Below are 25031 nucleotides of genomic sequence, written 5' to 3'. Positions count from 1 at the left end.
ACACACACACACACACACACACACACACACACACACACACACACACACACACACAGTGCCTTAGAGAGTTTGAACAGGAGAAGCTAAGGATTGAACTACCAACCCAGCAAACCCACGATGAGTGCACAGGAGATAAAAACCAGCCTGCTCTGGTCCTTTCTGACTTTCTTACCCTCTTCTTGCGGATGGCCTTCCTCTTGGCCCTCCTCTGCCTTTTCTCCTGGGCTTGTTGCTGCAGCTGTGCAGGAGTCAGCTGGGCTTGATAGCGCTCTAGATCCACCTTGAACTGTTCCCGGGCCCGGAGAGAAGCTTCCTGAAACGGCTACCAAACAAAAGACTCGGGTCACAACAGAGAGGACTTTTCCACTTTCACCGCTGGTAACGCCGTGCTATTGTTACCTGTGTGCGACAAACACAACCTGACAGAAGCATATTTTCATTTATCACAGTTCCACGTGCCTGCCTCAAGCTACCGAAGCAGTTTATTAGGGATGCAACGGCTCGTGAGAAAAGCCCGACCCGCTCAGGTCACTCGAGTCTACTTTTCACTTTATGCCTTTGATGTTCTTCACATCTTCCTGTTTTATTTAATGAGAAAATGTTTGGAAGAATCACAGTAAATGTATAAATACAGTATAAACTTCAGGCTTTATATTCTAAACAGGCCCAAAAGTTCTGGATGACGATCAAGAAAATGTATTCTTTTAGTTAAGATGTAGAGAATGACTATCAATGTACTTCAGAGGAATTTAAGGAAACGACTTTAAACATTGTCGTGTGTGACGTGTAGTCCACGACCACAACCCGTGATGCTACGGCCCAACCATAGATCTGGTGAACTGTTGCACCCCTACAGTTTATACACACACAGAAATGAGATACCTGTTTCTGTTCTGGGCTCAGTGATCTCCACTGCTGGGCAATCGTCTTAATCAGATCCACTGCTTTGATTTCTGAAGAAAATAATGAGGAAATGTTTAATGACAACAAAAATGCATCACTAGAGGAAGGACAGAGAAACTGTGACTGATCTAGAGTGTCTCACAGAGCTGCTGCAGCCACACAGGCTCATTCACAAACTGTTCATACAGATCTGGGAAAGAGGGCCGAGCCGGGCAGCTGACAGACACCTGTGTTACATCTACAGCTCTGCACTGAAAGGGACTTTGGCCTTTAAAGGCAACAAAGTGCAGCACAACAATCTTCATAACCTCGTTTTCATGGTTGTTAGAAAAACTCACTGAAAGTAACATCTGCTAGTGTGGGCCTGGTCTACTCTACACACCCAGACTCTGACAATTAGCCACAATTCACAGTTTAGTTTTCCATTGTTGTCCAAGACAACACTAGGTCTGCTCAATTAATCGATTTTAATCTCGATTACGATCTGGGCTTTCAACGATCATTAAAAATGACTGAGCCGATTATCAGCCCCTCCCTCGCGCTTTACTCTCGCGCTGTTCCGTGTGGCAAATCGAGCGCACCGCTCTGCATTTCGAACACGTGTCACAACAATTAAGAGGACCCGAGGGAAGCTCGGAAAGCTCAGCAGAAGTTATTTGGAGAGGAGAGTGACTGCCGTTGGTTGAAAAGAGGTAAAAAGCTTCAGTGGTGTGGAAACATTATGGGTTCAGTCAGATGTGGGTCAAGTAGACACAGTGTGTAAACTTTGCTACAGTGTCGTAGCTGCACCACAGAGCAACACTGCAAAGTTCACTAAACATAGATGTTTACATTTTTCATTTATTTCTTATATTGCAAACATTTGCACTGTTATCAGTATTTGCACTATTTTATATTATTTTTTAAAGTCATTATTCAACACATTGTTATTGTTAAGCTTTTAAAGCCGGTCAGAGCAGCATGCTCCGTTTTGTGTAACTATTTTTAAATCCCTGTAGAACCTGAACCGTGTAAGCTAGCGCAATAATTTGTTTTGCATATGAAACCGGAGGAGTTATACTTACATCTGATGCCATCAGCTTGTCCTCGGTCACGGTTTCCTTCCACACATAGCTTTGCAAAAATTGCATAAAAAGGGATTTAAAAAAAGCTACACAAAACGGAGCGTGCTGCTCTGACCGGCTTTAAAGGGTTAACATTAACTTTAAAAAATAATATAAAATAGTGTGCAACACCACTGAAGTTTTTTTTACCTCTCTTTTCAACCAACGGCAGTCACTCTCCTCTCCAAATAACTTCTGCTTAGCTTTCCGAGCTTCCCTCGGGTCCTCTTAATCAGCGGTCTCCAACCTTTTTTGCGCCACGGACCGGTTTATGCCCGACAATATTTTCACGGACCGGCCTTTAAGGTGTCGCGGATAAATGAGGGAGGGGCTAATAATCGGCTCAGTCATTTTTAATGATCGTTGAAAGCCCAGATCGTAATCGTGATTAAAATTCGATTAATTGAGCAGCCCTAGACAACAGGGTCTGTGTGTTACTGGACAATCCTCGTGCTCTTCTTTGGACTGATCAGGTCAGTGCTGTGGTGCTCCTCACTGCCAAACACCCTGCGGCAACAAATCACGACCAGCTGCTGGAGCCGAGCCGCTGATTCTTCTCACTGATATTTTAGGAAGCATGGATGCACTTCCATGCGCCCACAGAAGTGTGCACAGGCTCTCCTCTCCCCCCTCTGCTTCACCACCGTCATATCTACAACACGACTGTGGGAGAAATTCTGGACGCCATCATGGCTGCTGTTTCCATCCCATCCAGCCGCCAACCTGGCCCCATGTGTTATTAGGGCTGCTCGATTATGGCAAAAATGATAATCACGATTATTTTCACTGAAATTGAGATCACGATTATTTGACGATATTTATTTAACCCTTTAAGACCTACTATAGAACCAAGTCCACCAGAGCTTATATTATTTTTTTTACATGCTGTAGTGCCATTTGTGGGAGCATTTCAAGTTGCTATACATCAATACAACTGTTATAGCCCATATTTTAATAATATGTATGCATTAAGTCCATAGTAATTACATAAATTGCAAAAAAGTGCAATAAACTACAAAAAAAATTGAAAATTGCTTTTGTTTTGTTTACATATATTTCTACTTGGAGAAATTTAAGAGGTTTATCCCTCAAAACTTTAAATACAATAAAGTTGCAAACAATAGTTTCCCACCACAGGGAATTTATTTTGAGTGTCTTCATAGTTTTATTTTGGAGATACAGCAATTTTTATATACTGCAGGAAAAACAAAAAACAATCCTATGATGCAAATTTGCAAAGAAAACAGCAGGTGCATCATTTCACTGTGGGAAGTGTTACGAACAGCTGATAGGAATCGGCAAAGCGTGTTTCTGGAATATTATGTTTTTGTTCCTGCAAGCGCTTTTTATGCAATTTTTGCAAAGCTATATGTGGAACGAAACCGTGACCGAGGACAAGCTGATGGCATCAGATGTAAGTACAACTCCTCCGGTTTCATATGCAAAACAAATTATTGCGCTAGCTTACACGGTTCAGGTTCTACAGGGATTTAAAAATAGTTACGCAAAACGGAGCGTGCTGCTCTGACCGGCTTTAAAGGGTTAACAATGACTTTAAAAAAATAATATAAAATAGTGTGCAACACCACTGAAGTTTTTTTTTTTTTAAACTCTCTTTTCAACCAACGGCAGTCACTCTCCAAATAACTTCTGCTTAGCTTTCCGAGCTTCCCTCGGGTCCTCTTAATCAGCGGTCTCCAACCTTTTTTGCGCCACAGACGGTTTATGCCCGACAATATTTTCACGGACCGGCCTTTAAGGTGTCGCGGATAAATGAGGGAGGGGCTAATAATCGGCTCAGTCATTTTTAATGATCGTTGAAAGCCCAGATCGTAATCGTGATTAAAATTCGATTAATTGAGCAGCCCTATGTGTTATCTTTATCCACTCTGTGCTGCATGCCAGTGCTTGATTCATTTCTGTATGTATATGTATGTATGTGTTGTCGGAAGGACTGTGCAAACGCCTGAAGCCATCCCTCGTTTCTTTCTGTTTCTGGATTTCTTATTCATTTTCACTGCCTTTGCTGTAGCATTTTCAACTTTTAACTCTGACCTGTGAAGTATTCAGGCACAGAGAGGCCTCGCTCAGGGGATTAACCAGCATTGCATCTACATACACCAGGCATGAAACATTACTTCCAAACTAACAGGGTGATTGCCAAGGAGCCATTAACCATAGCAATGGCATATATGCACATGGTGTGCAGTGTGTCCGTAAAAGCAGCCATATATACTTTATGTCCATGTAGACTGCACGTTTTAATAAATCGCCACATCTATATTCATTTTCTGTAGCAAAATACAAAGAGTAGTGTCTTAAAGCCTCAGCCCATCACTGCCATTTAACTGCTTTCATATACACGAGGTTCAAACCTTTTCCTGTCTGAATGTTTACACGTCTGCTCAGTGCTCATTCAGGCTGACCAGCCTGCAGTGTGACAGTGCATACCTGGGTTCTGTCTGGCCATGAGCGGCTTCTGTTGCTGAACATATCTCATGTATCCGTTCAGAGGTCTCTTTGGAGGGGAGCGGGCCTCGGAGGTCAGAAACTTCACTGGGCTGAAGAATGCAGAGGGCAGCACGCTGGTACACCTGCAGGGAGGCAACATACATGAGAACAGCCATCTCTCTCCTCTCCATCACGCTTTATTCCACATGGACTATTTCAGGGTTCAGAGCTGGACTCTAACTCATGCCTGAGATCTGTGAGGAACATTTGTACTCATCATGACTGTCAGTGCATGTCTGACCGCACAGTGTGCTTGTTCACACAGCACACTGCTAACTGGGTGACACTTTACTGTCCGCGTTGAAAGAAGACAGTCAGCATTAGCCTGCAAACACTGCAGCACTGCTATGTGTGAGCTGCAGCTACACTGCGTTTCCTGTCGGATATGAAGAGCACAGAGCAGCTAACGAAGCTTCAAAGCACTGACAGCAAACGAGAACTCTTACAAGATGTCTGCTTTTCTGTTTACCAACAGTACCAAGAACCGAAGGCCATGTTTATATTTACGGCTGCTTCATGCTACGCTTACGTATGCTACCATCACCAACACTCACTGTTCTAAAACACGATGTTCAGGGAGTTTCACACAGCAGACTGCAGTGTCTCTGCAGCTAGCTAATGCAACACATACGCCTGGGTTAGCTACCTTGCCAGAGAGCCAGTGCAGGAGAGCACACTGAAGGACTTAGCCAGCAGGCTAACACCTGCTGTCAGCAAGTACGGAGCCATGTCGGCGGGAATCAGCGCGAAAGTCCGCAAACAGGGGAGCGAAGAGCAGACGCGTTGTCTCTGTGCTCAGGCGACGCTGTGATAGCGCTGGAACCCAGGGAGCCCACGGACACGCACCACCAACTGTCTACCAACAAAACGCGCCTTCACTCTCTCCCGGTGGATTGTGGGAAAAGGTCAACTGTTTTTTTAACTTCCTGTGTTGACGCTTTACTTCCAACAAAGCAGCAAATCAGCTTTAAAGCACAAACAGACTCAAAGACAACGTGGTCAAAACAACTTTAAGACATCTGAAGTCATCTGATGTTCATTTTGAATTTAGACGAAACGGCGGTGTGCTTGTACGTCACTTCCGTTTCCGCTTAGTGTTCAGAGGGCTCGATGGTTGTTTATGACGAGTGTGGTTTCAAAAGGAGATTTGGTTTAAGCTGCTGTTGATTTAACCCTGTTAAAATATAAGAGCGATATAGAAACATTTACTGAGGTTTTACATGTCGTTTGATCTCTAACAGCATCTGATCAGAATGAGTCCCAGGACGTGTTTGGTGACTCTGACTTTAGTGAGACTGTCGTGCTTTTCACCTCATTAATCAACCACCACATAAATGTAACTTCTCCACTTTCAGGAGAGAAACACAACTCTGTGTTCCTCTCACAATAAGAAAGCTTTAAAAACCATTAATATTTGTAACATTTTAATTTATTGAATTATTCAGTCCCGTTTTTCCTCTTTGCATCTGTATTTCTATCCTTTTTGTTTAATTAGACATACTCTTCCTGACTTCCTCTGTGTTATAATTTTGCAGTACAATTGTAAAACCCGTTGTGTTATGCTCGTTAAAAGTTTCTGTTGAAATAAAGTTGGAGGGAAAAAAGTGCAGTTTCTCCCAACGTTTCCCAGCAACATATAAAGAGACGGATGTTGGCTTAAGACTTTTGCACAGTATGTTTGACTGTGCTTCCATATTCTCTAGTTTCATGTAACACTGCCAGCACACAGCGCAGTCAAAGTGCAATAAGAGCACCACATACAAAGTGTGTTGCTCGTGTCAACATAAAGCACCGAGTTACACAATCATGTCATGATAGTAACGGTACTATTCTTTAATCCAGTACAAAATGTGCCACATGGGCCTCAGAGACACAGGTAGAAAACTTTACACAGGAACAAAAAGCAGGGTCTTTAGCCTTTGTTACGATGGAGTGCAGCTTAATGAGGACAGTGTAAAAAAGCTTCTCATTGGGCTGAAGGCCTGATTGTTGTACCTGTGGAAATCCAACGTCACAGCTACGATCAGGGGACAAGAGCACATCATTTTAATGAGAGCTTTACACTGTGATGACTCCAATCTGAGTTCAAATAGAAAAAATCATTCCAAACAGACTGAATACAATATAGGTGTTGTCAATAATAATAACAATAATAATAACAACAACAACAATAGAAGAAAACAGCAACACATAAGAAGTCGCTCCCATTCTCAGGACCACTGCCACAGTACATTGTTTCATTTCAATCAACTTGGTCTGCTACACCAACATCAAGACTCCTCCGTAAGCCAGCACATCGATGAAGTGACGACGCAAAGAGAACAGTATCAGTCAGTACTGTTGTCTGTTGGAGGGCCATACATATTTCACATTCAGCCTTCAGTGTTTCTTCCTGGCTGCTGATGCGCGAAGCAGAAAGGTGGATGACGGAGCCGCCTGAAGCTCGTGCGCCAAAGTTTTCCAGGACTTTTTCCTGTATTACAGAAAAGGGATTTGCATTTCTTTGCAATACTTCTGCATTGTCTCACACTGTGCATTACATTCTGTGTGATCTGTACCAGGGGTTCGTCTACAGAGGCTGTAAGGGACAATTAGAAAGGAAGGAGACATGACGCGACTGTCCTGCTATCGGTGCTCACATGCTAATAGGTCGGTGTCCAACAGCATGCTGCTGCTTACTGTCAGAACAGCTAACTGAATGTTTTCAGTAGTAACCTGGAAAGATCCACAGCACCATCAGCTCAGACAAAGAAGCAGCCAACAACAACCACACATCAGGCACAGCCTCAGCTGGCTGTGCTCACAGCCAGCAACTCCACGCTGTCCCTCATCATCTCTCCTCTCTGCAGCCAATGAAGTATTAGCCTTAATTGGCTGTGTCCAACTGGACTGGATCAACACAGCAACAGTTACAGTAATAATGTAAGGAACACAAAAGTATTGTTAGGTAAAGTAACACAGGAGTCGAGCTAAGACGTCCTGCTGCGGCCCTTCTGATCTCCGTTCACAGCACAGCTGACGTGGGCTTGTTCCGTTTGGCATCTGGTGGCATTTCTGTCCTCTCATTTTATACTTGTACTTAAAAAGGAAAGAAAACAATCTGTAATAATCATGAATGTCACAAATGAACCGTCCGTGGTGCAATAATAACATGCCAAACGTTAAAAATGCCCAAGTATCCACTGAGTGCGCACAGGCAGGCTGTGGCCTGCTCCGAGTCCGGCTTCTTTTCAGGAAAAACAAAAACAACCCCCCAAAGTAATGTAGATGTTATCGGCCTCGGATTAATAACGATGACAACAGTTCAGTTTGGTGGAAGTTAAGTAGGATTATTTGATGAGTTCGTACTATAATTTCAGTGCGTGTTGACTTTAAAAAACAGATGGGAAAAGAAAGAAACTAAATGTCAGCCTGTCGTTTTTGCGCTGTGCTCATCTTCTTCACATGGCGTACTTCTGGGTCCATTCTTTTGCTAGTTTGTTGTATCTGAGAAGAGAAAAAGACACAAATCGATGACACCATCAGACACACTCGCTTTACTAAAGACGTTAGCATGGGCGCGTGTGTGTATTCACTTGTCTTTGTCGTTCTTGTAGATGTGAGCTATGTCAGGCACCAAGGGGTCATCTGGGTTTGGATCACACAGCAATGAACATATGGACAATAAAACTGCAAAAAACAGGTGAAAGGATCCCGTCAGTGAACTGAGGACAGTTTCATTGTCGAGTGTGTAGAAACGACACACTTCAGTTAACATGGGGCAGACGTGACGCTGTGTGGGAGCAAAGGGAGGTTTCTCGGCCCTAATCATACGATCCATAATGCCACTTTTTAAAATACAGACAACACACACACACATCTGATTACCTTTAGACACCGTCAGCGCTGGAGACCACTGTGACCGCAGGATGTCCAAGCAGATGCTGCCGTTGCTGTTTATATTTGGGTGATAAATCTTTGTTGTAAATGCTACCTGGATTAAAAAAATGAATGACGTTAGTAACATTCAGCGAGTGGAATACCTGAGGTGAGCAGGTCCTGAGTGATACCTTCCTCATCGTCAAGACGACTGAAGCAACTACCAATGAAAGAGCAGGATACCGTTTCCAAAGTAACCCAAGCCTGTAACATCCACTACCCACCATGACATCGTGACAGCGACACACAACACGTCTTGCTGTGTGGAGTCTGGGCACCGTCGTGGATTTAAATCAAATTTGCAGTGCAGACTTTCAGCTTTGATTCAGTGGGCTGAACAACAATGTTACATTATCTGTTTGAAAATCACAGGCTCGACTTTCAGAGGCTCAACAGTAAGTGGACCATGAAGTGACAAACTCAAGCACAGCAGCTGTTCCTTTCCTGGCGGCAAACATACATGCACACAGACACACAAACAAGCAGAGCAGTTAAAGACCAGGAGACATCCTGAGATCCTGTTAATGTCAAACTTTTGTTAAACCTTTTGAATTAAAGCTTAAAGCCTGCACTTCAGTCACTTCCTGTTTGATTTAAAAGCCACACTTGCTATCCCAGGTTAATTTTAGTCTTTTTGTTTGTCAGACTTTTCTTTTGGCATCAGGATTAGTTCATGTGTGGAAAACCTGCTTAAAGAGCTTTATTCAGGTGTGCAGCCACCGTGGGCCACCGATCCTCCCAGTCTCAACTCTGCTGGAGCAGTGAGCAACATTTTTCCAAAACACACGCCCTTATTTACTTATCAAATCAGCCAGTGAGCCTGGTACACGTGTCCAGGAGAGACCACTCCTAGTAGGACAGAAATGTCTCAGGACAAAAGTGAACAGTTTGTCTTCCAAGCAGGCCGCCACCGCCCTCCAGTAACTCTGACTGAATAACACATGTGTACAATATGTAAGGTAGGTTATACAATCTTCCCACCAAACACACTGTGTTTGTGCTTCTTCCTGTGTGTGTTTGCAGTCACCCTGAACTGGTGACCCTAGACTAGCTGTGTGACAGACTAGTGACCCGTCCAGGGTGTACTCTGCCCCTCACACCATCTCACTTCCTTTCCTGCCTCATATGACCTTAAAATGGATAAGTGGTTAAGAGGGCGGCCGTGTGGATGTGCTGCTGTGTATGTATGAAATTTGGCACAGTGATGCAAGTTGTCAGCTCTGTGAGACAGGAGATCTAGCAGCATGGCAGGAGAAAAGCTTGGGGCTCTTACCTTTGGTGGCTTGAACGGGTAGTCAGTAGGAAAGTGAATTGTGAGAAAGAAAACTCCTCCTTGGTACGGACTGTCACCCTGACAAAAAAAACACTTCTGTCAACACAACAGTGAAACGATTCAGGTGGAATCAGTCGGCTCGCTCCCGTCACCTTCAGCCCAGATGAACAAACCGGTTGGTACCACTTCTCATTTGTCTATATTTATTTATTTTTCTATATGAGAATAATTTCAACACTGTAACAAAGAAATGTCCCAAATATGGGATAAATAAAGCATTGCTCATTATTTCTGATGCATTTAGTGCAGAAAACATTATGAGAGAAGAAGAAGCAAGCTTAGCGTGACACTCACCGGGCCCATTATTGTTGCCTGCCAGTGAAACACTAGGAGCAAGAAACAAAACAGAGGCACATATAAGAACGCAAGCTGTACATTCAACCAACACAATGTTCAGAGGCCATCATCCACCACGTTACACATGCTGTGTGTACAGAGCACAGTGCACACTGTGTACTGTGTCCACAAAAGACAGACAGCTGTGCTTTGTCATCAGCCTTACTCTAACTGGCTGATTACAGGGTGACTAACAGCCGTCGCTCCCATTTCCCAGTTAAAAGATAACCTATGGAGCTCATAGTTAACCCTTTGGAGAACCCCTGGCTGTCCATTCAATTTTAAATTGGTCCTAGACACAGCAACACAGTCCAGTCTTGGGGTGTCTCACTGTGAAACAGCATAGGGCATACAGTCACTTTCAGGCGATCAGGATGGAGTTCCAGCCTTCGGCAGAGGTCCGGCTTTCTAGAAGCTAGTCTGACGTCTCTGCAGAACTTCCTAGTAAATCTTTTAGGACCCTTCTTTAGCCAAATGAAACATTTTCTTCTGATATCTACTTGACTCGTTCTTCCACCGCTCTTTTTTTAAAACTGACCCTACCAAAAAATAAATAAATAAAAAAATCCTCTTGAAAACTATTTATGTTTTGCTTTAGATTGTTAAGATAAAACGTAGAATGACATTTAGGAACTATGAAGCGTCTCAAGGCCGACATGCAGAATCAGAATCAGAATCAGAAAGGGTTTTATTGCCAAATGTTGAGCAGGTTTACAACATTAGGAAATTGCTGCGGTGCTTCAGTGCAAACATACTGTCATAAAAATATAAAAATAAGAATAAGAATTAAAAGTGCTAAGTGGATAGATATATACATGATATATACATGAGTGCAGGTGGTGATCAATGCAGGATGTGAACTCACTGTCATCCCCCACTGGTCCAGCCGAGCACTGTGCGGGAGGGTCTCTCTGCAGGTCCTGCAGCTCCTGGTCAACATAACACACACCAGTCTGTGAGGTTTGACTGAACATCACGTGACACGGCAGTTTTAATGTGAATCAGCTGCAAATGCAGAAATCTTTTCCGTCATTAATGGCAAATACCATCCAGGTATCGCTACAGTCCCCACTAGGCCGTTAATGCAAGCGTGCTTGTGTGTGACTTTGTTTCGACAGTGCGGACCACCGAAAGAAACCATCACTGTTATATGTATGTAGTTATTATAAGTCCTGTCAAGCCTTCGAGAAGCTCGTCTAACGTGTTATTTCACTTTTCCATTATAACTGGTAGTCCTCTCCGTGCGCCCTCAATAGTCCACAAAGGAAGTGAACTAGTCCACACTACAGAGAACCGAAATGAACTCCGTGCAAACTTCCCTGGTCACCGCAGTCCCAGCCCTCACTACAAGCTGGACAACACAGCTTCTGACACAGAGACAGGCTAACATGGAGGGCACAAAGAGGGTAGTTAATGAGCTAACTACGCTCTTTGGTCATTTGTTAGCGAGCTAGCATGAAACTTTGGATTTGTCAGCCTGCTTCGTCCGTTAGAAGAGATGTCAGCGGCCCCATTATTATCAAAAATATGACGAAGTTTGAGCGGAGTTGTTTCAAAGCGGGGGGAGTGTAAGTTCTGTATGAATACACCTTTAGCGAAAAATAAATCCTATCGTTAGCCTCTGCTGTGCTATCTTTAGCTGGCAACCAATGCTAGCTTGTTAAACTTACCTTCTGTATTCTTTTCAGTGCCATGCTAACTGACGCAGTCCGCTCCCGTGCTCACTCCTCGCTCGTGTTGGTAGGATTATTGCTGGCCAAGTCAATGGTTGTAGTTTGTTCCCTGAGTACTTCGACAGCCGGGACGTGTTTGTGTTTTTATAAAAACCTCTTTTGTTTCCGCTTTCTTCTGTTTACGGTCGTCCCCTCGAAGTGGATCACGGGAAATGTAGTTCTGAATGTGCGCTATGCTTGTATCTCAGAAATAACCCTAACTGCTATACTTAAGGAAGTATCTGAGGTACCTTTAGTTCTTGCCTTTCAATGCTTCATCTTTTTAATCCACTACAAGCTGAACAAGTCGCTGCTGGTAGAAGAACACTCGTTTTTCTTGTTGTTCAGAAATCAGAAACATCCCACAGTTCCAACCATATACGGCTTTCACCTTCATCATGTGATGAAATGTAATATGTATTTAAAACAAAGTTTATTTGGTGGAGGACTGTCATTTGGTGACGTTTCTTTACATACACTCACTGGACATTTCATTAGGTACACCTCTCCATAACACAAACATCTAATCAGCTAATCATAGAATCATAGAATAACAATCCAATGTATTTAGGCACGTATACATGATGGAGACAACCTGGTGAAATTCAAAGCGAGCATCAGAATGAGAAAGAAAAGCACGGTGATGGTGTTAGATGGGCTGGTCTTAGTATTTCAAAAACTGCTGATCTATTAGAACTTTCCCCACACAACCATTTACAAACCAGGTCATCAGAAGACCTGATCAAACCTTAAAGTGGCCTACAGCAGCAGAAAACCACACCAAGCGCAGCGTCTGTAAGAGCAGGAAACTGAGGCTACAGGCTCACTGAACTTGAACAATAGAAAACATTGTCTGTGCCTCCTTTTATGACTGCAATTTACCAGTCTTGGCTCTTGGCTTGTCAAGCAGGATAACAAACCGTGAGCTCAAATCCTCTGAAACATGAATATAGTTTCTTGAACATAACAATGTGTTCACTCAAAATCACCAACAGTCCCCAATTCAAACAGAACACTCTGACATGTGGAGGAATATTCACATCATGGATGTGCACCCATCTCCAGCCGCCCCATAGCTGCAGCACCCTGATGTATCTATGCTGCAAAGATTTAAGGCAGCTCTGAAGGCAAAAGGAGGTCTGACCCATTATAAGAAAGGTGTATCTAATAAAGTGTCCAGTGATGTCTTGATGCAATGATTTCACTTTAAATTTCTTTGTATAGTTAAATCACAACAGTCCCAGGGTTTTATATTGGAGTCTTGTTTATTACCAGGTGTTCTCGGTTGGGTTGCTTTGTTCTTCCTTTTATTCTCCCCCTGAAGGGAGGGAGTGTGTAATCAGCTCCATTTGTGTGTTTGTTAGCAGTCTAGCATCCACAGTTTTCAAGATATCATTTTCCAATGTAGTGTGCTAGTAGAACCCTCAAACAGCACAAACGCTGTATTACCCATGATTTCTTTATGGAACTTCACACTAAAGTTCTAGACCTCATGGGATATGAGTGCGTAGGTTTTATGTTAATTTTTTTCATTTAAAAAAACTTATCAGTGATACATTGTATGAAAGGTTTGGAAAGAGCAGTACAACACATAACATGTTTCCATAGCAGGCTGACATCAGCACGTTGTAATAAAAACATAAAACATCAACGTTTTAGTTTCGCTCTTGCCTTTTGGGGGAGATTTTCCTTACACCTTAGCGTCCTGTGTCCTTAGACCTTGTTGTATTTTGGTTGTGGTTACTGTTTGTATTGATGACATGTGTACCCGGATTCTTGTTCAGTCTGTGACTGTGTTTCCTGCACTTCACTCACCATTTCCTGATTTACTTTGATTTATTTTCCTCGTGTTTTGCTGTCGTCAGAATCAGAATGCTTTATTAACCCTGAGGAAATTATGTGGTCACAGTCACTCCAAGACATTAAGAACTGACTGAACTCAATTAAATAATACAATATATTACAAAATTACAAATATATATATCCAGATATTAAATATATATGAATGACATTTTACTCTAAACTGTAAAACTGTTATTTGTTAAAGGATGTGCCAAAGGGTGTAAATTCTGCAGCCTGGAGGAGCTGGAGTACTGTGTGGTTCGGTGGTACATTTAGGTAATCTCACTGAACATGCTCCTGTGACTGGCCAGCAGCCAGTAGAAAGACATTAACGGCTGCCCTTGAGCCTGGTTCTGCCAAAGGTCGCCCTCTTCAAAGGGGGTTCTTCCTCCGCAGGCCACCAAAGTGTGTAATGCTCAAATATCTTCTTTCTGCCTGGCTTCACCAAGTATTTAGCACTGACTCACTGCTTCAGTCTTTCTCTTCAGTCAATATTAGTTAAAACATCTTTAACCTCGACGCTGTGTAACAGTTAATATGCGAACACAAGGGTCATCTTTTATATTGAAGTTACAGGAACCCGATGAATAAATCCCACTTGGGCCTCTGTGTTGATAGACACGAAATGATGCTAAATTAGAGACGTTATGCAAGCCTACAGCATAAACACTCTCAGGGTGCCATTACCAAGAGCCTGGCCTGGACAGCATTTCTTAAACTGTTTAGGAAATGTTTAGGATGTTCATGTTTAGGAAATTTGGGGCCAATTACAGTGATAACATGAACTTTCCAACTGATACGGGTAATTGTCAGCATAATTGGGACCCTCTGAAATTATACAGGAAGATGCACAAAATCTCTTTTTCCATCTCTTTCTCAAGAAAGACAGCGACGATGTTAAACCCTCAGATATTTCATGACTTACTGGCTTTTTACAGGTTATGTGCCAAGGAAAGAAAAAGCCTCATACTTTCTCACACTCTGAGCACAAAAAGACGATGTTGTTTCGAATCTCCAAAGCCACAAATGTACTTAAGTTGTATAAAACCATCGCAAACTACAGACACAAACTAGAAGACGTGCGAATACTCTAGCCTACATACTGACAGCGCTGAAACAATCATCTAATACAAGTCCTGCATTCAAAGTGTTACTTTAAATACAAGTATTAAACATAATAATAATAGTATTGTAAATGTATTACAGTTTTACTCACTGCAGAAAAAATACCCGCTGTAACTCTAAGTCTCTATTATATCCTTATTGTATCATTACTCATTCAAAACTGTAAAGTAGGTTTTTATATTTGATGCAGATTAACCAAAAATATACACATTTATAATGGATTCATCTGCTGATTATTTAACTTTAAAACAAAACGCAGCAAGCGGCGGCAGGCTGCGTCCTGGCTGGTCGCACCCTGGGGGTCCGCATGGGCACTGGAAAAGTCTGAACCTCCTCAACTCCCATGCCACCGGGGAACGCCAGTGGGGGTATCGGCAGCGTCGGCCAGGACCGGATCAGAACCACCAGATTCAATCCTTTGCATCCGGCGCTCGATCCGGTCCTGGAGTTCTTCCCGCTGGCTGCGAGACACTGTGGCCTGCTCCCGCTGCACCCACCAGCTCCATCCCTGGTCTGCTGTGCCCTCCTGCTGGGTTTCGGCACCACTGTAATCATCAGACGACAGACCTGTCCACATTTTTATGCTTTTCAGCATCATCTTTTATTCTCTCACGGTTGCTGTACACAATACCCAGCTGCAGCTTGCAGCCACACACATCAACAACAAACATGACATCGGTCCGAGCACAGACTTTAAGCCGGCGAGGCGTGATTGTGGATCCCGCTCAGGTGCATCCACCTCCCCTGCAGCGGCTCCACAGACCACGCCCCGCCACAATGGGAATCACACCCTTTAGCCTCCCCGGAAAAGTCTATTTCTGGGTGCTGGAAATGAGAGTCCGTCTGTTAGTCAAACCTCAGATACAGGAGGAGCAATCCAGGTTTTCATCCAGGTCACGGAACACTGGAGCAGCTCTTTATTCTTTTGACGATACTTCAGGGTGCGTGGGAGTTTGCCCAACCAGCCTACACGTGTTTTGTCGAGGTGGAGAGGACATTTGATTGTTCAGTTTGGAGTATTCTGTGGGAAGTGCTTTGGGAGAAAGGGGTGTCTGGACTGTTGCTACCATCCGTTGGATCCTTATACAACCATTGCAAGAGCTTGGTCCACATAGCCGGTAAGAAGTCAGACTTGTTCCTGGTGGGTGTTCTTCAACATGGACAGGATTTCTAGGAATAGCCAAGTGCAGAAGGCTTCCACTTGGGTGGTCTCAGACTCTCGTCTCTGAGATGTGGCTCTGTTGATATCATCAGGTGGTGGCCTACAGCTTACACTGGAGCAGTTCGCAGTCAAGTGTGAAGGGGTGTATTGAGAATCCAAGCACCTCCAAGTCTGAGGCCATGGCCCACTCTGGGTCAGGGAGGAGTTGCTTCCCCAAGTGGAAGAGTATCTCGGAGTCTTGTTGACAAGTGAGGGGAGCAGGAGATTAAGAGGTAGATTGGTGCTGCAGCTGCAGTGGTGCAGACGCTGTACCGGTTGGCCGTGGTGAAGAGAGAGCTGAGCGTAAAAGCGAAGCTCCTGATTTACCGGTCGATCTACGTCCCTACCCTCACCTATCGTAACAAGCTATGAGGAGTGACCAAAAGAACAACACAGTGGATACAAGTGGCGTAAATGAGCTTTGTCTGAAGGGTGGATGGCCTCTTCCTTAGAGACTCTGCGCAGGTTAGTGCACGCTACACTGATCAAGTTGCAGTACTGTGATAAAGTTTGCAGTAACACTCTATGGCTGTATCCCAATTCAGGGTCTGCAGCCTTAAAGGCCCCATTTCAATGCCGATTACGTCACAGCGGCGCGCCGAAGGCTGTCCCAATTCAAAGCCTGCTTGAAATGCGGCCCTGAAATGCGTCCTTCATTTCCCTGAATTTTAAGGCTGTGGCAGTGTAGACTTCGTGGTCCCATATATCCCACAATTCATAGCGCGGCAGTCGGTGTGGAGAATTCTGCCGCAGACGGCAGAAGCGGAGCGGCCGAAGAGTAAACTGTGAAAAGTAAGTACTGAATATGATGTCACTTATTTATGTGCAAATGTTTAATAACGAAGAACATTAAAACATTACTGTTGGCCACATGTCAGCAAAGTTATGTGACATTAGTGACGTTTGTACTAACTTGGTTTTAAAGCCTTTAAATATACGCCGTTCAATAGCTGAGCTTAATCCTACAGAGAATGATCAAAGCTCTGTAGAAACAAACAAATGAACAAAAGATTTTCTCCTTCATGTCTGTCAAAAACAGCTGTATGACACGTTTCCAGCTGTTAGTATCATGGTTGCTAGGCAACCTGGGCAGCGCAACGGAGGCTAGACCGTCCCATTTCATAAGCCTCGCACTTCCGGCCTTAGCGGTCTTTGAGTACGCGGCCCTTGAGGATCGTTGAGGCTGCGTACTTTAAGGCTGCAGACCCTGAATTGGGACACAGCCTATGTTTAACTGGTGCAGAGAAGCTGTAGTGTTCACAGTCACTTCTAGGTTACATCAAGAGTAGCAGACATTAAATCAGTCAATTCCACCTTTATCCTAGCTTTGTACAGTCTGGAGGGGAAAAATCTTCCATAAACATCAGGTAACATTGGCTTTTTTCTTGTTTCTTTTTGGCATTAAAACAATTTTCAGTGGAATTGCATGTGGATCAGGAATGTCAGTGGAAAAGAAACTTTCCTGCCACTGATATTGCCCCCCTAAACAGTTTGAGTATCTACTGCCTCAGCCACCCCCACACCAATTTCAACTATACTGATATAGCACTAGTTCACAGCAGCCATGTCAAGGTGTTTTATGTATCAACCCAGGAATATTAGAGAGAAATCCCATCAATCAGATGATCTATTGTGAGCAGCAGATGGCAAATCTGGGCTGAAAAAGCTCCATTTGCAGTAGATAAAACAGGAGTGTTCAGGGAGGGGCAGCGAGCTGCTGTGATTGGCTGGGTGATAAGGAGAAAGAGAAGACGGAAAAAAGGAGCTTAGTGAGACCAACAACAACAAATATGAACACACCCAAACTAACACCGATGCCGGGAACTCCTCAGAGTGATTAGAAAAGAATTTCTCCCAAATTCATTTTACAGCAGGACAAATGTCCAAACTCAGAGTCTCTGTCACGAACAAGCTGCCGTGCTTTAAGCTTGAAAAACATGCGTCCTCTGTAGTTAAATCTAGTTTTGACCAACTACGTCTAATCTCTAAAGCCAAACCAAGTAGGTTTGGTTCTATTACCCCAATTCTCTCTGACCTACGCTGGCTCCCATTAAATATCACATTGATTTTAAAATCTTATTGCTTACTTTTAAAATCATAAATAATACCGTGCCTAGCTATCTTACTGATCTTCTCAGCCTGTATATTCCTAGTAGCGCACTGAGATCATCAGACCAGTTGCTCTTAGTGCAACCTACCGTAGGTCACGGCTGAAGACCAGAGGTGACCGTGCTTTCCCCTCAGTTGCACCTAACCTCTGGAACAACCTCCTACAAGCTGTTTGCACATCTGACTCAATCCAGACTTTGGTTTAGCCTTCCCGGCTATCTAGAGTACGCTTCTTGTAAGTGTACTCTTATGCAAGCCCTTTTCTTCTGTTTTGTTGAACAATGTTTTGTACTGATTTTACTTTATAAATTTTATTTTGATATCTGCTTATGCTTGCTTAATCAATGCTCTCCACCTGCTAGCTTATTTGCATTTATATTTTGCTACTGCTTTCACTGGACCTCTGGTTTTAAATGTGCTATACAAATGAACTTGTATTGTATTGTAAACCTACAGAGTGGTCATACCAGCATTTTATTTGACTTATTTAACTTTGTTTCTCCATAGAGTTAATTATTAAATTAATTGATTGACCATTTTATAAGACACTGTATTTACTCTCCTCCTGTAGTTTGTGTATGAGTTAAATCTGGGTGTTGCAGAGATCTGACTCCTATCTACATGTTAGAAACAAACGAGTAACTGCATGATGGAGGATCACATTCTTTCGTTTATCAAATCCATTTAATGTGATCCAGCCGCTGCTGTTGAAGAATAAGCCACAGGAAGTGTCAGCAAACACGTCCACCTTCTCATGGATTACCGACTACCTAACAGACAATATGAGAATGTGAGAATCAAATCAAATCAAATCACTTTTATTGTCACATCACATGTGCAGGTACATTGGTACAGCACATGTGAGTGAAATTCTTGTGTGCGAGCTTCACAAGCAACAGAGTTGTGCAAAATACAAGAATGGCTACATCTGAAACTAATAAATATATGTACAATATATAATATATAATAGTATATGCAAAAAAAAAAAATTCTGGATGTGTATACTAAATATTTTTCTACGTGTGTGTGTGTGTGTGTATACACATATTTTACAATTTAAATAGAGTAAACAATAAATAAATATATAAAAATATACAGAGTTGAGACATGTGCAGAATGTCTCAACAGGACAGGAGCTCCACAGTGATGTGTGTCTCCACCTACAAGAATGGTGACTGACTTCAGAATGAAGAGGACAAATCGTGTCTATCCTGAGGCAGGATGCTGATGTGGCACAATGACAACAGGTTAAAAGGAAGACCAGCACAGAGGCTCTGCTGGGGGAACAGCATCATAGCTGGTGACACCTACAGACAGACTGAAGTGATGGCTATGTGTTCATGTGACTGGCTGCACACTGGAAACATTTGAAGCTGTGGTGGAGAGGAGGTCATTATGCAAGCTTTCGACCACCCTCTGCACCACTTACAGCAGGCAGCAGAGGACCTTCTCTGACAGACTGATGGAGCTCCACTGTGACAAGGACAAATACATTAAATCTTTTATACCTTAAGCAACTCATCTGTTCTCTCCTCCACACAGTTGTCATTTATAAGTTTGCTTTACAAACGTGGACATTACAGCTTGCAGGTGAATCTTCCCCTTTTAGTACAGCTAGCCAAGTAGCAAAGATCCACTTACTGCTAAAGACACAGAGAGTGAAAGTGAACATAAAACCCATTGTTGCAGCCAGAGGCAGCGTAAAGGTGATCCCTTAAACTGATGTGTAGTTTTAGTGTCCTTATTTTCCACTGGGTTATCAATTCTGTCACTAGTTAGCTAACATAAGCTAATATAAGTCAACCAACCTGGTGAGGTAACATGTTGTACTTACAGGAGATAAACTTTAAACACTTATTTCTTAAATCCAGCTTCACAGACAGAGTTACATCTATGTCAGTGTTTCAGAGCAGGGCTACATGATGTAAACAAGCCTTTATATGTTTGGTGTTTCATGACTGCACTGTCACAGCTCTGATGACTCTCCACTCCACGTGCATTCTGACTTTCATTCTTCTTCTCTCCAGAGCATACCTCCACCTCTCTGGACGCTCTTCCACCTCTCCCTACGGATCATAATGTCACCTGCAAACATCATAGTCCACAGAGACACGTGCCTGACCTAATCTGACAGTCTGTGCAAAGAGGAAGGAGCTCAGAGCAGATCCCAGGTGTGATCCCACCACCACCGTGAACACCTCACCACTGTCTCTCTGGCACCACCCTCACATATATCTCTGCCACTCCTGGCCTCCTCATGCACATCCATACAGACACAGTGAAGCTCTTTCTGACCTCTTCTGTAATAAACACCATATCTGTAGTGCTCTTTCTCAGCATGAAGCCACACTGCTGCTCACTGATCATCACATGTTCAAACTACTTGTTATATGTTTGCTGTGCCCAAATAAAGTGTATCTCATGTCATTACTGACTTATTTAAGCTAAAGGCATATTATTTTATACAGTTCGTTTTCTCTGTCCCATTATGTTCACTTCAGATTTGTTCAGGTTTTATGTGAGTCTATTTTTTATTGTGATTTTGATCTTTTGTACTGTGTTCTTCAAACCACGTTCTAACTATTTTGGGGTTATACAAATACAGTTTATTATTAGACTCGCAGTAATATCTGATTGTAACCGAAACACCGACACGCTTTTTATATGTAGTCACGTAAGAGTAAAATGTATTTCATGGAAAATGCAAATGAAGGCACGTGCTGTCGTTCGTGGATGAAAATTGATGGTTTTGCGACAGTACTGGCAAGTGTCGCAAACGTGTGGGAGGCTTTGAGCTGCTCGTTACGTAGAGGCTGCCGCCTACACTGACCTGGATATCTGTGGCCGAGGAAGGCTCTGCCGACCTCGTTTCATATCAGTGCTTTAGGACTGCGGCACAGCGCGCGGACCTGTTTGCAGCTGCAGGGCCCTCGTGCTGAAGGCTTTGAACAGCAGCGGTGTGTCCGCGAGGACGGACTGTTAGCAGCCTAATGGGCAGGATCGAGAACAAGGCCGGGCTGAGGACAGTTATCGTGTCATGTCTGTGTGTCTCTGATCACGCCGCGTGTCCGACTCGCTACTGCGTGGAACAGGGTCTCTGTGTCGTGCACCTCCGTTTACTCCGACATCAGTATTTACTTCTCTGAAGCAAGGAAGTGGAGCTGGCGGAACTCGGAGAACGTGAGACCGGAAGTTGTGTGACTTGACCGCCATAATAAAAGCCCTAAGAAGTTTTGTGTACACTTATAAATGGCTTCTGGGGTTAAACAGATGAGTACAACTGGAACAAAACTACAGCCAACTTGTCATTTGTAAAATAACGTTTCGTCCTTTGCCAGTGCCGTGTATCCCGAATGATCTATCCACGTTGGTCGGCTTTATTTTGGAGTGTGCGAGCGGAAGTCGCCCTTGGCTCTGCGTGCGCTGACACTGGTAGGAAGTGGGATGTGGCCAGGATGTATTTATGCTGCTGTCCGAGATGTGAGAGTCAGTAAATCAGCTCTGCCTTTAGAGCCCGTGTTCCCCGGCGCTCACAGCGGGGGTACGCTCACTGACGCTGCCCGTCAGCGTGGTTCGTGTCAGGGGTTGAAGCAGCGGCCGCAGCCGCTGTGCTGTCCCCGCCTGGACGACACCGTGCCCGGGAACAGTTTGTTGAATTTGCGCGTGGCTGTAGCCTGAGCTTTACGTAATGACAGCATGTGAATGACACGTTTGGCTTGTGACTTTCTTGCCCAGCACTGCACATCCACGGTTTTAAACACATGTCAAGAACTCAGCCTCAGATGATGATGGAGTCCTCTGTCGCGCTCGGCAGGCTGGAGCTGGCCCACAGCTCCTCCGCGGGTGGGGTGACCTCTCGGCTCCCCGGAGGCGCACCCCCTAAAGAAAAGCCCGGCCAGCCACCCTCAGGGCTCCAGAGCCAGGCTCACCTGAACGGCTGCGTCCCGCTGTCACATCAGGTGGCGGGTCACAAGTATGGAGTGGATAAAGTGGGTAAGTCAGCTGCGGACACGACTCTGATCACCCTGCACTTACAGGTCCTGCCACAGAACCACCTCTGTGCTCGCCTTCGTGTGACTTCATGTTAGCTGGTTATTCAAACGGAGATCTGACTTAATCCTGACAGGTGTTAACGCACCTTTACATGCAGACACTCACTCCTTTGTTTGTCCTCATAGAATCCGCGCTCACCAAAGAAGAGACATCAACTGTTTAGCAGACGTGTGTCTAATGTCCATGTGTGCAAACAGTGAACTTACACACTGGACCTTTTTTCAGTGTTTCCATGATAGGAACACGTGTCAGTTTCTCTTTGCAGTTCTCTCTGTGCTTTGCAAACGTCGCGCTCTACAGTATCATTTGGAGAGTTCGTTGAAATGCCAAAATTCAGAAAGTTGTCCATCGTCCCGCTTGCTGCAGTGTAGGGGTAAGCGTTATACACTCAAAATTATAGCACAACATTTCAGGAAAACATATTTTCTGTATGTGTGATTAGGGATGGGTATTGATAAGATTTTCACGATTCCGATTCCATTTTCGATTCTGTTTAACGATTCGATTCTTTTTTAAAAAGGAGAACACTAAGGTCGATTAGCTTAGAACTTTGTTTTATATCTTCTCTTTGAACAAGATAGAAATTTAGGAGTAATATGGCCTTACAAACCCAACAGTGAGATCTTAAGAGATCCACAGCCTACGGCTCTTCAATGGGGTGTCACTGTCTGGTCACAGGGTCCCCAGGAAAAAAAAATTGTAAATGTAAAATAATAAAATAAATATTCTTCTGTAGCAATAACAAAGTATAACATAAATTATTCTGTAGCAATTACACAAGAATATCCAGAAATGTCCCTGCCTACAATTAAACGCATTCACTTACCGAAAATCGGGGGCATCTGCTGTGGCAAATGGGTTCAAGCCTTTTACCACTTTTAGTCACTGCTGGGTGACATTCGTCTATCCTGGCCTGAAAGGAGACGCTACCGGTAGACTGCAGCGAGAGCTGCCAGCATCTGAGCCAGACTCTGTCTCTCTCATCATGGTCACCTAAATGCACAGTAATGGTTTTGTAATAAGGCAGATCGCGCTAACATAATATGCACTGTTAGTTGATTATTTACCTGCCGCATTAACGGGAGAGGACGTGCAAACGTTACCGCTGCTGCTGGGTTGAGATTCACGAGTCCGGAGCGGAATTAAAAACACGACATTCATTTAAGGTCATCGCGTGTTTTGTGAGCAAATGCTTTTGCATATTCATAGTGTTTCCTCCCTTAAATGAAATATCTACTTTGCAAGTATTGCAAGTTGCCCTGTTGTCATCCGTTCTCGTAAAGTATAACCAAACTTTTGAGCGTTTGAGCCGCTTACGCGCCCTGCCAGGTAAATGACGCTCCGCAACATGATGACGTCATTCGGGGCGACTGGAATCGATAAGGGAATCGTTTGCAAAAATGGCAAACAATTCCAAGGAATTGAAACAGTGGGAACCGGTTCTCAAAAGAACCGGTTTTCGATACCCATCCCTATGTGTGATACAATGACTGGAGAACACTTTGATGATGGTTGCAGGCAGAAGCATTTATAAGTGTCAGTATCCTCCTTTCCCAGTGACTTACTGTCACCAATGACATATTTCCTAATTTGAAGTATGAATCAAGTTCCCAGCAGGGTCATAGTGCAACAGTAGTGACACAGCGTGAGTCAGCTGTAGACACAAGTGTAGCCTGAGCAGTTTTGTTGTTTTTAGGTGTGCAACTACTGCTGAACACTTCAGCTTGAGCTCGACTCTCAGAGATACCTGGACTTGTCTTAGTGTTGCCAACACATGGGATTACTTTACCAGTGTTATCAGGGTATGAAAGATGTGTACCTGTAATACTGGAGACACTTTTATATGACACAGTTATAGTCGGACAGAAATGGATGGATTTTGATTAGTTGCCGGCTTCACACGAATCAATATGACTGTTGATAGTATTATTACAAATATATCCAACAGAGTAATTGTAAAGGTGTCCCACAGCCTGTTTCACAGCAATGGTTGTGCAGCGGTCTTTGATCACGTAGGCCACAGGCACCGTACAGCCGCGCTCTGTCCACCTGACGTAGTTTGAGATTTTGCTTTAAGAAAGACGTTTTTCATGCAGCTGCACGTCTCTTGTCAGTTCAGCTTCTCTCTGTGTTCCTCATTCATCACTCCATATCTGCTGCTGTGTGGTTTCACAATCACCAAATATTTGAGATTGGCTTCTTGCAGCCTGAAACATTGTGCTTGAGAACCTCCTGCTCTGGATGAGTACTGAGAGTACTTTATTTATTTATTTCCTGTAAATCAGACGTTTATCTGTTTATTGGATTATTATTTAGGTACAAGGGGCAAAATCCCATCACTAGATATCAGTACATAGCAGATTGGCAGTGAGTGTATGCTGTCAGTCTGCGGTTTACCTCAGCTATCAATATGTGTCCACGTCTGTCTGCCCTGAAGGAGGCTGTAAAACTCTGGAGTCAGTGAAACTGTCCAGCGACAGCGATACTGAGCACTGCTGTTTTTGCAGCTGTTAGCTGACAGTGGCTCTAACATCACTGGAACTCTCATACGATACGAGTGTATTCAAGCTGTTTGTCAGAGGAAGAGTGTGATTCTCAGGACTCAAGCCTGACATAATGTTAGCTCCGAATCAGATGTTGTTGTTTGGCTGCTCACGTTCAGGTGTGTCAGCTCACATGGATGATTTACTGCCAGTCAGTAACTTGTAAATATGGGGAATAAATGAAGATGTTTACGCAGTGATTATGCTGATCAGGCTGACTGACTCGGATATTTGTTTTAAACAAATAAACAAACAAACATTTTTGTGTGTGTGTGTGTGTGTGTGTGTGTGTGTGTGTGTGTGAGTGAGTGTGTGTGTGTGCATGTGCATGTGACAGAACTC

The 25031-nt window shown here is 43.7% G+C and overlaps 3 protein-coding genes across 4 annotated transcripts in view; 1 reads left to right on the top strand and 2 right to left on the bottom strand.

Moving 5' to 3' along the window:
• The window catches only part of tfam (transcription factor A, mitochondrial), an 8140-nt gene extending 2065 nt beyond the window's left edge, over nucleotides 1-6075 (bottom strand). The window contains exons 1-4 of the mRNA XM_005950245.3: nucleotides 5164-6075; nucleotides 4458-4600; nucleotides 883-953; nucleotides 173-322 (exon numbers count right to left, since the gene is read on the bottom strand). Of these exons, the coding sequence (XP_005950307.2) occupies nucleotides 173-322; nucleotides 883-953; nucleotides 4458-4600; nucleotides 5164-5246 (447 nt within the window). The 5' untranslated portion in view covers nucleotides 5247-6075. The remainder of the gene's footprint in view (nucleotides 1-172; nucleotides 323-882; nucleotides 954-4457; nucleotides 4601-5163) is intronic.
• A 251-nt stretch (nucleotides 6076-6326) lies between these two features.
• Nucleotides 6327-12954, bottom strand: ube2d1b (ubiquitin-conjugating enzyme E2D 1b). Its single transcript, XM_005950238.3, has 7 exons — nucleotides 11775-12954; nucleotides 10970-11033; nucleotides 10063-10094; nucleotides 9709-9786; nucleotides 8385-8490; nucleotides 8093-8186; nucleotides 6327-8003 (listed from the first exon to the last, which is right to left on the bottom strand). The coding sequence occupies exons 1-7, from the start codon at nucleotides 11796-11798 to the stop codon at nucleotides 7958-7960; spliced, it is 444 nt and encodes a 147-aa protein (XP_005950300.1). The 5' UTR covers nucleotides 11799-12954; the 3' UTR covers nucleotides 6327-7957.
• A 7537-nt stretch (nucleotides 12955-20491) lies between these two features.
• Nucleotides 20492-25031, top strand: part of ipmkb (inositol polyphosphate multikinase b) — a 15686-nt gene continuing 11146 nt past the window's right edge. For both annotated transcript variants that reach the window (XR_317620.3, XM_005950242.3), the window contains exon 1: nucleotides 20492-22086. Coding sequence is in view for 1 of the 2 variants with exons in the window: in XM_005950242.3 (XP_005950304.1) it covers nucleotides 21855-22086 (232 nt within the window). In the remaining variant the exon portion in view is untranslated. The remainder of the gene's footprint in view (nucleotides 22087-25031) is intronic.

Source organism: Haplochromis burtoni, unplaced genomic scaffold (genome assembly GCF_018398535.1).
Source record: "Haplochromis burtoni strain Fernald_Lab_line unplaced genomic scaffold, NCSU_Asbu1 Contig_761, whole genome shotgun sequence".
NCBI classification, from domain to species: domain Eukaryota; kingdom Metazoa; phylum Chordata; class Actinopteri; order Cichliformes; family Cichlidae; genus Haplochromis; species Haplochromis burtoni.
The sequence above is the reverse complement of the archived record's forward strand: the minus strand, read 5'-3'. Positions and strand labels throughout refer to the sequence as shown.